The 13,023-nt window shown below is 48.9% G+C and overlaps 5 protein-coding genes across 5 annotated transcripts; 4 read left to right on the top strand and 1 right to left on the bottom strand.

The window, feature by feature from the left end:
- Positions 1 to 785: 785 nt before the first annotated feature.
- Positions 786 to 1,885, bottom strand: ASPBRDRAFT_28371 (putative 3-hydroxyacyl-CoA dehydrogenase; the record flags this gene model as incomplete). Its single annotated transcript, XM_067622502.1, has 2 exons — positions 786 to 1,711; positions 1,774 to 1,885. The coding sequence occupies 2 exons, from the start codon at positions 1,883 to 1,885 to the stop codon at positions 786 to 788; spliced, it is 1,038 nt and encodes a 345-aa protein (XP_067480352.1).
- A 3,055-nt stretch (positions 1,886 to 4,940) lies between these two features.
- Positions 4,941 to 5,578, top strand: ASPBRDRAFT_40727 (cupin domain-containing protein). Its single transcript, XM_067624419.1, has 2 exons — positions 4,941 to 5,055; positions 5,114 to 5,578. The coding sequence occupies exons 1-2, from the start codon at positions 4,948 to 4,950 to the stop codon at positions 5,426 to 5,428; spliced, it is 423 nt and encodes a 140-aa protein (XP_067480351.1). The 5' UTR covers positions 4,941 to 4,947; the 3' UTR covers positions 5,429 to 5,578.
- Positions 5,579 to 6,523: 945 nt separating this feature from the next.
- On the top strand, positions 6,524 to 8,727 carry ASPBRDRAFT_670191 (uncharacterized protein; the record flags this gene model as incomplete). The annotated part of the gene is made up of 3 exons (XM_067628830.1): positions 6,524 to 7,862; positions 7,909 to 8,542; positions 8,694 to 8,727. 3 exons carry the CDS (start codon positions 6,524 to 6,526, stop codon positions 8,725 to 8,727), a joined length of 2,007 nt encoding a protein of 668 aa, XP_067480350.1.
- Positions 8,728 to 10,427: 1,700 nt separating this feature from the next.
- On the top strand, positions 10,428 to 12,224 carry ASPBRDRAFT_121302 (uncharacterized protein; the record flags this gene model as incomplete). The annotated part of the gene is made up of 2 exons (XM_067617415.1): positions 10,428 to 10,725; positions 10,822 to 12,224. Coding segments are annotated over 2 exons (1,701 nt in total), but the record flags the coding sequence as incomplete, so codon positions are not given.
- Positions 12,225 to 12,509: 285 nt separating this feature from the next.
- On the top strand, positions 12,510 to 12,914 carry ASPBRDRAFT_120888 (uncharacterized protein; the record flags this gene model as incomplete). Its single annotated transcript, XM_067617391.1, has 1 exon — positions 12,510 to 12,914. One exon carries the CDS (start codon positions 12,510 to 12,512, stop codon positions 12,912 to 12,914), a length of 405 nt encoding a protein of 134 aa, XP_067480348.1.
- Positions 12,915 to 13,023: the final 109 nt, after the last annotated feature.

The raw sequence follows: 13,023 nt of genomic DNA, 5'->3' as shown, positions 1-13,023 counted from the left end.
AAAGGGTTGTATCAAACCTGATTCCCAACGTAGTAAATATATATACTAGCTACAAACGTGACTGAACATCTAAACGGAGACTTCTTCTCATCATATCTTCAAATCAAGCCCTGTCTACAGCGCCGTTAAGTCTACCCGATCCAGCAATCTCCCCAGTGCAGATCGAACAGATGATATACTACACACTGCTGGAGTGCTTCATGCTGATCTGAAGCCCCGTAATGTGATGGTATCTTTGGTGAAGGAGGAGAGGGTACTCTGGATAGATTTTGATTCTGCGCGGACTTTTCGGAGGGGAATTTTACGTCAAGACCGGAGAATTGGGTTGAAGAGGAGAATGAGATGATGGGTTATTTTATTGATGCTTTGGTGAGCTTAAAGTATGTGGTTTGGTAGGTTGGTTACTGCATTTGCTGACCGTTAAACACAGGCGAAAGCTTTCGATGAGGCAGGATGAGTTGTACAAATTTCGTACTTTTACAATGGTGTGTGCAACTAACAAAGCCTGGCGGGGTTATTAGTATACTTTGCTGTCAAGTAAATGTAACTCGGGTTGTACCGGAAGTGACAAAGGGCATAGGATACACTCAAGCAGGGCTGGCGGCCATCTCTCATCAGCAAATCGCAAGACAGTGTGTTTTTCTTTGTCATTCATTCATACATCCATTTATTTATATCTGTCTCAGTACATTCATTATTTCTCGAAGAATCCGTCAAGTATGCAGTCTGGCCAACGCTATGGGTATCAAGGGAAGTGCTATCATTAGTAGTTGTGTGGTGGCAACTCATGCAGCCCAGGCATCCTTCAATACCTTCTGTCCCTGAGCCAGTGTCTTGGCCGGGACTTCACCCAGCCATTGTGGTTCTAGACGATCAAGGTTCGCCTCAATTTCCCAAGCGCGGCCACCCTCCACGTACATCGAGGTGCCGTTGAGAGAGTCATCCACGATCACGCCAGCCGCCACCTGGGCGACCTGGAGAGGAGAGCTGATGGGTAGACCCTCATCTTCCCATCGGTCGCAGAGTTTCTTTGTTACCGCGGGATGAGTCTGGGTCATCCAGGGGCAGATGGTGTTGATGCGGAGGTTGTGCTTATAAGGGGAGATGAAGTAGGGACGCAGTGAACGCATCAGGCCTTGCACGCCGTGCTTGGCCGCCTGGTAAACAGACACACCCGGGGTTTCCTTGAACCCTGCGGCGCAGGAGAATAGAGTGATGGAGCGGTCTACTCCGGGGCCACGGTTGTGGCGGAGGTAAGCGCCAGCGAGACGAACGACGTAGAGGGTTCCAGTGAGGTTGACATCGAGGTCTCTCGTGGATGGGGGCTTATCATTGTCAGCAGAATCCTTCAGTAGGTATGTTTCAGCATAGCTCACCGTGCGGACCTCCTGGAGGCTCAACGCATTGTCAAACCAGTTCTCCTTGGGTTCCATACTGCCAGCAGTAACGACAACGTGATCAATACGCTTGTATGTCTTGAAAGTAAAGTCAAACAGATCCAGCACGGATTGGTAATTCGTAACATCAGTCTCTTGAAAGCTGGAGCGCGGAGGCTTCGGTGGAGCAGAGGGGTCCCAGTAGACAGGCCATTTGTCGCGGCACTTCTTGCTCAAGCTTGCACCGGCAGTAGAATCAATGTCGCCAATGCATACGTAGGCATTATGATGACAGCAAAGCTCGACAAGGCTCGCGCCAATACCGTTGGCACCACCTATTCCAGCATGAGTCAGCATTGGCAGGGCAGCGATGGAAGACATAACTGGAGACACGTACCCACAATGAGGATGACCTTTTCTTCCAAAGCCTCCCGAGTGATATCAGGGTGGAACTGGGTGATGGGGGTGGCCGAGTTGGAGGAGAGAACGGGCTCAGTGGGAGCGATCATTGTGATAGGTCCGATAAGAGAGGATGATCTGATATGAACTACGATAGAGGAGGAAGGATAGAAGCATTACTCGGAGCCGACAGCTGGGGTTCGAGAAGCCTTTTATGTGGAACGAAGGACGGATTGACTCTTTGGAGACCTGTCTTTAGCACGCCTCTCCCAACCTAGCAACGGACGAGAACATGTGGTCTCAAGCCAATGAAGATGCAAGAAGGAGAGTTGCTCGTTTTTGGGGACTCTAGGCCTGGTGGGGGCTGTATCGGGAAAGTGTAACTGTCGATGAGAGAGCGGGATGAGATAGGCGGCGCAGCTGCACCAGAATCGGATATCGTTGGACGATGCTGAGGAGAGACTCCACCAAAAGTACCATTCTCCGCCTGCGACGTCTTACCCACAGTGGAACGATGGATCGGCGATTGCGGGGGGAATAAGAGAATCCGGGGAACATCTGGAAAAGTGGGTTGGTTGCTCGAAATAGGGATATTTGGGAAGACGAAGACGGCCGAAAGGATAGCAGTTGCAAATGAATAGGGAAACTGGGAAGAAGAAGTCGAGGAAAGAGAGAAGGTTAGACGATTCGAGTGCCTGAAAGTCCCACTCGGTCTCTGGATGTTGAGTTTCCCCTCTCGGATGAGCCAATTCTATCCCCGTCTCTCGTCTCCTCTCATGCAATTATGCCTTTTGTCTGGCCATCCAAGCCGTTCCGGTGCTTGTGCAATTAATCCCTACCATTTTCTCGTTACTACTAGGGTCACTTCCCGCTAGAAATTTAATTAGATAACCACTTCCTGCAGTGTCTGCACCCCTCCTCACCACGGAACACGAAATTCTCTCACCCCCCTTTACCACAATTGAGGAATCATGGATCAGAATCCCCTCGAGCTACTCATTCATCCTTGGTTAGCTTCCCGCAGTCGGTTGGCGTTCCGTCAGCCATTCTGCAAGCCCGAGCCAGTCAATTACGATGGAGGTCGTTCAACTTCATCCCGAGCCGATGAAACAGGCAGCCACAGAGCGGCCAGTGCAACCTTGCAATGTAGCCTAGACAGCGTTGGCGTCGGAGCACTGCAGGGATGAATTGCTCGCCATCAATTGAAATAGATGATCCATCACCCATTACGGTTACCGAGAGCATTGGCGGTCATTGGAGATAGTTAACTTGATTGGCCGAGGCCATATTTAGCAGGATGCCGAGACGTCAGCTCAGCGACGGGTGCAATGCATTGCATCCGAGGCTGATAGGCGCAGTGAGGGCCTATCGCAGTAACAGGCAGGTATTGCGCGACACCACTGCCAGTGCTGCCACTCGGAAATGGTCCTTCTCAGCCTTTCATATCATGGCGCATCCTGTCGTGGCCTGTGCGCAATTGACTTCCGTCTCACTTTGCCTTTCAAACATGCAGCCGTTTCGTGGGAGCTTACTCTTCACCACTGGATTGTCCGCACAATTAACGGACTTATAGACTTTAGCTACATTCAAGTACACAAGTAAGGCTAGGAGGCGTGAATAATGATGAAAGAGGCTTGCCGCAGCAACTGTGGGATGGTCAATTCGGAGGGCTTGACGCCAGTACCACGCTACAGGTGATTACGGAAGAAGCAGCATCCGAGACTTAGTCGGGGTCTGCTAAGACCTTCATTTCCAGCCAGCAGCAGCTAATCCCAGACAGTCACCCTATCGGACGGACCTTGCCTATCTTGTTCCATCTTGCAGCATCTGCGGACTACCGTACTCCGCAGAGCTACCTGCATGTTCCTCCATGTTGACTGGAGAGCAGAGGCCGTTAACAGATGGCAGTTATCGGAGAGGAAAATGAGGAGGTCGATAGGGAGTACGCAGTAGTGTGGAAGTGGAGCAGCCGAAGATTCCGATGGAATCGCATCGATACTTCGCTGCCTGTACTTCATCGTCCTTCCCCACTGGCTCCACTAGGCAATTGTGGGTACATAGCATGTCGAACACACAACAGCATTGTGCTCAGTTCCCACGCAGACCATCTGGCTGAAGATCGATCGGCTTAAGCATTAAGAATTTGCCACCCCCAGATCCGCCAAAAGGGATCTCGTTCCCATACCGTTTATGATAGCCGAGAGTGGGCTATAACCCAGGCTGGTAGACGATCGGTATAAAGGAACCAGAGGATTAGCTGCATAACGTTCAAGTCGCCCAGAGCAGACAGGTGAACAGTTTTTTAAACCGCTCAAAAGGATGTCGTCAGTCATTAGTCCGCTCGACATTGGGCTATAGAGCAAATCCCGACGGAGATTAAATGACAGGCCGATCCCTCCGTTCAAAGGCCTGGCCACATCAAGCTAAACTTCTGGTAGTCATATGGCCAGCGAGTCGGGTGTTGCGGAGATATGTGCCCAGTGGATTTCCGTGCACGAGTGTATAGTGCTCTGGGTTCTGCGGTTAGGATCTCTGTGAGTATCGAATTGGTATAGCGATCAGCAGAAGGGCTCTGACCGTTCGTCAGTTAAGAATGATTGATTGACCACATTGAGGTTACCGTAAGAGTGGCTTGTCGTGAAACTGCATTTTTTGCCTCAGGCACTAATTGTGGCCTGATAAAGGTGGCCATCAGCCGATCGGTAGAATGATTAGCGATGCACGATTTACCGCCCTGGGAGTGTCCAAAAAGCATCCCAAAATGCAATTCAATCATCAAGCATCAAGCCTGGACCCTGTTGCTGATAAAGCTGTGTGCCCGTGGTAGAGCTATGCCAGAAGCAGGCAGCCGATGGGGTTGCAATGATGGCATGGTCTACGTCACCACCCGAGCATCCAGACCCTGCCGGTTTATAAATTGGTTACCATGTGCAACCCTGGATGACATATGCCGAATACGATGGCAACTGTTATTAAGATGAACGGCTTGTCGAGGTGCTTGGGAAGACAACTCACACATTACGCAAAAGCGCCCATCTCCAGGAAGTGCACTACGATCCCATCACGTCTCTCTGGGATTTCTATTCGACATTACTCAGACCAAAGCTCAAAGTATAACGGCAACATGACTACGCAACCGCCCAAGAACGAGATGGTGTACATGCCAGGGGTGATGTCACCCAACCGATCGTTCGGTGTTTTCCGCAAGGTCCTCCACACCGGTCTATACTCGCAATTCGTGGCAATGGAAGTGCCCGTCAATGGCGAAATCGGTGATGAAGTATGCTACTATTTCCAACAATCGTTGCGATCAGTAGACATTAATTCTGGGCTACTAGATTCATACCGTCGACCAAGTGCTGATATTCACCCATGGCACTGGCAAGGCAATTGTGGCTGGGAAAGAGCAAGTGGTCAAAGAGAACGATGTTGTCATAGTCCCGGCTGGCACTCAACACCAGTTCCTGAATGTCGGAAACACGCCACTCGAAGTGGTCACCATATACTCCCCCGCGGAACATGACCCGCGAACCGTACATCAGACCAAGGCAGAAGGCGATGCGCAGGAGGAGGCAGGTGAGGATGAGGCGCCCGAATGGAGCCAGCGGAGCAAGTCAGAGAACGAGAAAATTGGGCTGGTCAAGGCGCCGTAAGCAGTGCACAATGTGTTTTGAGAAAGGGCCTGTCAGATGTAGTTACTGGAGCCTATGCTCAGATTATTGTGAACAATTGGCTCAGATGGCTATGAGACACGACACCACGCCGACCTGAGCATAGTCAGACCGAGCCTGAACAGTTTAATCCAAGTTATCGTTCTCATTTTTCGGTGTTGCCCTACTTATACCCGGAAGCTTCAGAAGCTGATATGGGAGCTAGACCAAAGTGTATCTGGAATTTGGATTCACCAAAAACCTAGTAAATTCTATAAACGAGAACGATGTTGATATTGCCCTTTTTAGGATAACTTACAAAGTTGTTCTACGGCAGGGGCCGCCTGGGGCTCTACAGATATTGGAAGAGTCCCGTCTGTCGGTACTATGCCGTTTAAGCCCTTACTAACATATAACCAAAAGATCTGTATTCACCCGATTCGGATTCAATTGATCTCGGGATATGCCCCCCTATAAATATCAAAGGGAGAAACGGTTACTTTTTTTATGGGAGTTAGCTTGGCTAACTTCAACAAAGGCGCATGCAGGAAGAAGAGAAAGAAAAGCTTCTCGGCTAGCTGCGCTCTGCACTCAAGGAGTGATACCAAACGTCCCAAGCAATCCAACGAATGGTATACTGTCATTCTTCTTTCTATTGTTTCTGTCTTTCTTTTTCCCCCACTATTCTCCCTCTCTTGAGAGTCTTATTTACTCTTAATTATCCCGCGACGAATACCTAGGGCCTTGATTCCTCATATTCGCCCTCCAACAACGAAGGACTTGGAAAGAAGAATCACTTAAACAAAGTGAGTATGGATTTGGAAGAGAAACGTAGGTAAGTCGTGCAAAAGGCTCAACTGAGATTATGGTGGCAGTTAACATAACATGATGCAACGAATAGGAAGCTCGAAGAGGAAGCGGAGCGTTTACAGAAAGAAATAAGGTATGTGGATATGAACAGGCTGCTTCATGCAATAAGTTTGATGTCCAACGAATCGCAGGGAAACTGAAGAAAGGATCAGAGCTGAGGCAGAAGCACGCAGGGAAGCTGAGGAAAGGCACAGAGTCGAGGTAGAAGCACGAAGGTAAGTCGAAGAAATGAGCAGAGTCGAGGCAGAAGCACGAATCCAAGCTGAAGAGAGGCACAGAAAGTTGATAGAGTCAAACCGGAACACAACATTCCTCGAATTCATTCGGCATTGTCATGAGTCACTTTCAAAGTCCATCATAGTCGGACCCGAATCTCAAGGCACAGAAGGGCTATCGCACGAGCCCACTGGTATGGTCTGCCCGGATAGATTTGAGCACTGGGCGGAATTTACGCGCAAACAGGATGATATATATCGCTCTGTCTGCAAGTTTCTCGAACCCACCGACAATGATAATAAGCGGCTCTTTGATCCAATCCTTGGCATCGAAGCTACTGGAAGACTTGTTGAAATGAACGAAATGACTTGTGAGACAGATTTGCAGTTCCATGAGCGCCTTGCGGTAGAACACAATGTTATCACAATCATTACTGAACTCAGCAAAATTCCTTCTGCCCGAGAATACTTCTGCCTGGGATCGAAGAAGATCAATATCGTGAGCGAACTTGCCTCTTTGAAATCATCCTCGACGGCCCTTTGTAAGAAGAGAGATATTCCACCGTTTTTCACTTCAAGACATGACTCTTTTTGCCTTCTTTACAATCCGGAAAGCAGAAGGGCAGTCTTGTCAGGGGAATACAGACCTCCACACGAACTATCTATGAAGACCCTTCGCAAAGGCTTGAGGACGCATAATTTCTACGAAGAAATTATCAATAACCCCCTTATTCCAGCAAAAGGATCACACAGGGTCGGCTATACAACAGCGCGCGTGGCGGGCTCGGCTGTAGTCCAGGAATATGATACAATGATTCTGCTTGGGCTTGAGTACGGATTTGTATCCACGGGGTTGGGATTGGTTTTTCTGCGGGTGCCTTATGATGACCCCGGAACTCTTCAATTCCACATTTGCGAGCCAAGCCTGGAGGTGGAACAAGGGGGTGATGGGTCGTTTTTACGTCCTACAACTACTATTGCACGAATGCTTTGTTTAACATTAATGGGCTTTCGCTCAAAGCCCCGTAGCGCCGACTGGTCCGCTCAGATAAAGACCACGCTCAAAACCTGGGTCTCAAGTTTCGACTCGACAGTTATTGGTAAGGAAGAAGAGGCACCTGATCGAGACGATCCTTCAGAGAAGAGTGTTGCTTCCCCCAGAGACAGAAAGGATGCAGAGTCTACAGAAACAAAGGGAACCCCCCATTCACAGGCTCGCGGCAGTGAATCCTCCAATATAAACAACCGAGAGGATCCACAAGATTCTGGTCCCGACTCAGCCCCAGGACAAAAGCGTCGCTTTGAAGATACTACATCTTCCGCATCACCTGCACCGGAGCAATGCTCAAAGCGTTCTAAATATGCGGAAGATGAACCCGACACTCCTCAGCGTCGAAGTCTACCGTTCCACACAAAAATGCCTGCTTGGCCTGAGAAGACGTGGAAAACTTGATAAAAACTGTCCAAACTTCAGACTTCACCAAGTGAACGGGTCAACCCATCACCTTACAAACACCCGAGGGCTGGCGAAACTGCTGAAGGCTTCAATAGATGAGTGCCTTGACCTTGCAGAGCCGATAGGAAACTGTGGCCTATCTGGTGCACCGTTCAAACTCACCTGTGCTAGATATGGCTATACCGTTATCGGTAAAGGTACCACCTGCTACCTTTGGCCCTTGCTGGAACGTGAAGCCGATGTTTACCAAATGCTTGAGTCTGTACAGGGGTCTTCAGTCCCAGTATATATTGGAAAGATCAACTTACGCAAAATGTATTTCCTGTTGGGGGCGGGAAAGATTCGACACATGCTTCTCCTGGGGTGGGGTGGGGAGACAATTAACAAGGTTGAGATTGAAGAAGATACCAGGCAGTGGAACATCTCTAAATCGGAGAAAGATATCCAGTCTTTCGGAGTTCAGCATGAGGACCTCGAGGCGAGGAATATTCTTTGGAACACAGAGCTGAGTCGGGCCATGATCATTGACTTTCATTTGTGTACATTCGACTTCAATCTGGTGAGAAAGAAGCCAAAGTGGCTCACCAGAGAGAATTCCCGTATCGAAACGATGGCTATTGATCGGAAGCGCCGGCATTGCGAATACCACGCTGTATGTCTTCATCGCCAATTCCCGGTATGTCGGAACATATTGTTGGACTTATATTGATACCACCTCTGCCAGCAGCATATGGGTGATTTTGTCACATTGGACAGATTAGGGATGCAACAAATTGGTAGTATTGCACAACGCGGACTAGTGGATAGGTGTCTTCTCCATTACTTTTGTTATGCTATTTGATGTTTCCTGCTAGCTTTACACTTGAGGATCTCAGAATGCCACATGATAGTATCCATTATTACCCGAACTCAGATAACTCCGCTCAGACCGGAGTTCCTTATTTTATTACCTAGCTATAGTCATAAGTAGCCGTATCTGACTATCCCTAGACTAGCCTTTACCTTCTTGTCACTGAGACATACTTATCACCCCAGCTGCTCTGGCCGACCAGCGAAATATTTCCAGTCTTCGTAACAGAGGAGCCGGGCTACAAGTAATGCCTAACCGAAGACCTAGGGGAGGTGGGTTTAAATCTGGGATATAATTCATCGTTAGCTAACCAAACTACTTACTACCTTCACAGCCGGCCTTACAACAGGACATTACTGAACTTTTGAACGTACAATTTCCTTGTCACTCCATCTCCTTCGGGTAACCACTGCAGTGATACATACTATATCGTCGCACTATAACTTGAATCGATTGCAGATACAACTGTCGTGACAAGTTCTCTCTTAATGCTCCAATATTGTCTAATGTAACTACAAGTTGAACATAATCATGGCTGTGTGCTCTACTATTGTGTAGGATTCGCTCACACTTGGAAAAAGGTATCGCCTCGACTGGATACCGTCATGGTGTCGGATAACTCCATATATTGACGGACTAGTTATGCAACTGAGTCCAGGCAACAAGCACAGCAAACGAATCTTCGACATTGATGCCTATCATACTATGTTGCTGCTGGTCTCGATATGCACACCAAGTGGTCCCTTAGTAGCGGAACCGAAGAATATTACTTGTCGCACGATATTCTAGGTATGCTCCGTCCTGATACTTTAAGCGAGCCAAAAACCGAAGGCTTATACTATGATTCCCGTGTATGGCTCTTTCTTAGGCATGCAGTACTTGGCCAGTTGAATTGAAATTACTTGGACTGAAAAGTCTATTCACATCAACGCGGAGTCTCCCCTGAAGATAGGGAAGCTCCCATAATACCTCATGTCCGAACTCGTGAGAATACAAGTTGTCCGCACACTTCTATGCAGGTGTTCCTATTCGTTACCATACAGTGGCGACACTCGGAGGGGCGGTAGAAAGGTTTACCGAGTTACGCAATCAATTGATTGAAGAGCTGCGTCTATCGGAGTGATTAAAGCATGGTCAAACCTTACTGCATACACCCAGGGAATATCAGTTTGCAGAGGAATACTCCGTAATCATTCAAAATGTGCAGGAAGAATTCCAGACAATCAACTATTATTCCTGCGGATCAATACCAGACCACAAGAACAGGATTGCTGTTTGAAAACCTTACCATTGACCTCTATAACAGACCAATGTTCCATCTGTTCTTCATGGAAGCCTATAAAAGTGGTCTGCATTCTACTCCATTCTCTTGTTGTCTTCATTCAATCGCAAAGAGAAGCTCCAAGGAAACAACGACAGTATCTGCTGATCTATACACATTTATAACATTGAACCAACAGATACTCCATACCCTCTCGTCTTATCCTTAGACAGTCGAACACATTCCCACCGCGACCGGGAATCAAACCTTCAGACTCCACAACCCCTTCCTAGGAATGAGTGATCGAGAAATTTATGAGACAATCGTGATGTTGAAAGCAAAGAACCAGTATGTCACCTAACCTTTCGAGGCTGCTTGGGGAGAAGAGAACGCCAGCTAACACTATTAACAGAAGGGTCGAGGAAGAAAAGAGACAGCGCAGGGCCGAAGAGATGCAGCAAGAAGAAGATTATTCCATGCAGCAGGATGAGGATGCCACTGAAGAAGAAGATGATAATTCCATGCAGCAGGATAGGGACGCCACTGAAGAAGAAGAAGAAGAAACTGAAGATGAAGATGTTTCCATGCAAGATGAGGAAGACAGCCAGGAAGATGAAGGAGTCTCCATGCCGCAGGATGAGGAAGACAGTGATGAGGAAGACAGTGAGGAAGAAATAATAATTGATTTCCTGCAGCAGCAGCAGGCTATCGAACGACTTGAAGAAAGCGCCAGGCAGCAACAAGCGATGAACTACCAATGGTTGGTCAATCAAGAACGGCTCGAAGGGATAGTTGGACAGACAACATTCTTGAAATATATTCAGCACTGTCATGAATCTCTCCGCGATGCTCCGAAGGTTGATGAACCCGTTGCAGAAGGCACAACCGGAGATATACCCATCCCCACCACCATGGTGTGTCCCAAGCGTCTGGAACACTGGTCGGGATGCGACGACGAGCAAGCCCGGATGTGGCGGCGAGTGTGCAGATTCCTGGAGCCAGGCGATGGTCCCATAAAGAGAAATTTCGCTTCTTCGCATGCCATCCGAGAATATGCAAAGATACTGAGAAGGAATTCGATCCAGGGGCACACAGATCTCGAGGCCTATCTCCACGGCTCATTGCACACACCAGTCAACGAGATCTTGGTGCAGCTCTGCGGCATCGCCACCGCCCGTTCCGCGTTTGATATCCAGGGTGATCGTATCAGTGTCGTCTATGGCCATGAAGAACATCTGCAATCGCGTGCACCAATTCGGATCGAAGACAGTGAGCGGCAGCCCCCAGAGCGGGTATCATTCTGTATTCATGATGAATATAGAGAAACACGAGGGAGTGCTCGACTACTGGGCGAGTTCAAAGTCCCCAGCAAGTTGACCCTGGAAGTCCTTCGTGCCGGCTTGCAGCCAATGGACTTTTACACTACAGTCGTCCAGAACCAAGTGAACTTGCCGACCGAAGCCGAAAAGGCTACATACGACGCAACGCGCCTGGCAGGATCAGCAGTGGTTCAGATTTACAATCATATGATCAGTTCTGGACTCGAATATGGATACATCGCCACGGGCGAAGGATTGGTCCTGCTGCGAGTCCCATACGATAAACCCTCTACCCTCTTCTACCGCTTCTGCGAGCCGAACAACGAGGTAATCACAGATGACTCGGGGTATTTGCTCCCTGTCACAGCCGTCGCGCGAGTCCTATGCCTGTACTTGATGAGCTGTACTTCGCCGCCGCGGAGCCCTGATTGGTGCATCAAGACCAAAGCAAATCTACCGACCTGGTTGACGGGTTTCGATTATGAACATTACATGCAGACCCCGACGCCTGTGCCATCGGATGACCCACTGGGCACGCCGAGTCCTGCACGGCGCTCTAGCCACGGTAAGGGGCCCATGAGACAGTCCTTGATCCAGACTCGTTCGCAATCTACTCATGCACGACCTCTACTGGGAGGAGCTTCACCGAACGAAGCACGGAACCGGAACCGGAACCCGGATTCCCCAATGCTGTCCGTACCTGAGCAACATCCTGAATCTTCAACCAGCGCCATCTCTCCCCAGAACCGACCATTCTGCACGCAAAGATGCTTACTGAGCCTCAAAGAAAACAAAAAGCTCGACGACAAGTGCCCCAATTTCGCACTCCACCAACAAGGAAGCGGAACTGCTCAACATCCTACTACCGCACAAGGCCTAGTCAAACTCATCAAGCAGGAAATCGAAAAATATCTCGATGGCATTGAACCAATGGGCCACGCTGGATCATCTGGCGTACCATTGAAGATCACCTGCGCAAAATACGGATACACCCTGGTCGGCAAAGGGACCACCTGTTTTCTGTGGCCGCAGCTAGAACGCGAAGCGGACGTGTATGAGATGTTGGCTCCCTTGCAAGGCTACGATGTCTCTGTGTTCTTGGGAAAGATCAATATGAAGCAGACATATAACCTCCATGGTGTAGGAAAAATTCGACATATGCTGGTCATGGGCTGGGCCGGAAACCACGTTGACAAGGAGGCGTACGAACAAGAGGTCTACATGAATTGTCATAGAAGGGCTGTAAACGCGGTTCTGAAGTTGGGGGTTCTGCATGAAAACCTTGGGCCGAGGAATATGCTTTGGAATGAGGAGTTGGGTCGGCTGATGGTCATTGACTTTCATCGTTGCAGGTTTCACCTAAATCATGTCTACGAAAAGCCGGAGTGGTTGACGACGACAGATGCTATAGACTGGGAAACAAGGAACGACAATCATCGTGAGCATTGTTCGTTTCATCGGACTTGCGTACATCCTTTGACGAGGAAGTGTCCGAATGAAAAGCATGATGTGTGCTGATGTTGTCTGACTAGTATGCTACATCCCGTCTGGTAGCCGGATTGGGGATAGCTATACTACTAGATCTACCTAGTAAGGCTTCTTGTTGTAATGACGCCCCAGTCGGGAT

Source organism: Aspergillus brasiliensis (genome assembly GCF_001889945.1).
Source record: "Aspergillus brasiliensis CBS 101740 unplaced genomic scaffold ASPBRscaffold_4, whole genome shotgun sequence".
Lineage (NCBI taxonomy): Eukaryota > Fungi > Ascomycota > Eurotiomycetes > Eurotiales > Aspergillaceae > Aspergillus > Aspergillus brasiliensis.
The sequence above is the reverse complement of the archived record's forward strand: the minus strand, read 5'-3'. Positions and strand labels throughout refer to the sequence as shown.

Bases quoted from the DNA above. Each gene is read 5' to 3' on its own strand.
- ASPBRDRAFT_40727 (XM_067624419.1), top strand. From the start codon at position 4,948: ATGTCACCCAACCGATCGTTCGGTGTTTTCCGCAAGGTCCTCCACACC. The intron at 5,056-5,113 runs GTATGCTACTAT...CTGGGCTACTAG, and splicing joins ATGGCGAAATCGGTGATGAA to ATTCATACCGTCGACCAAGT.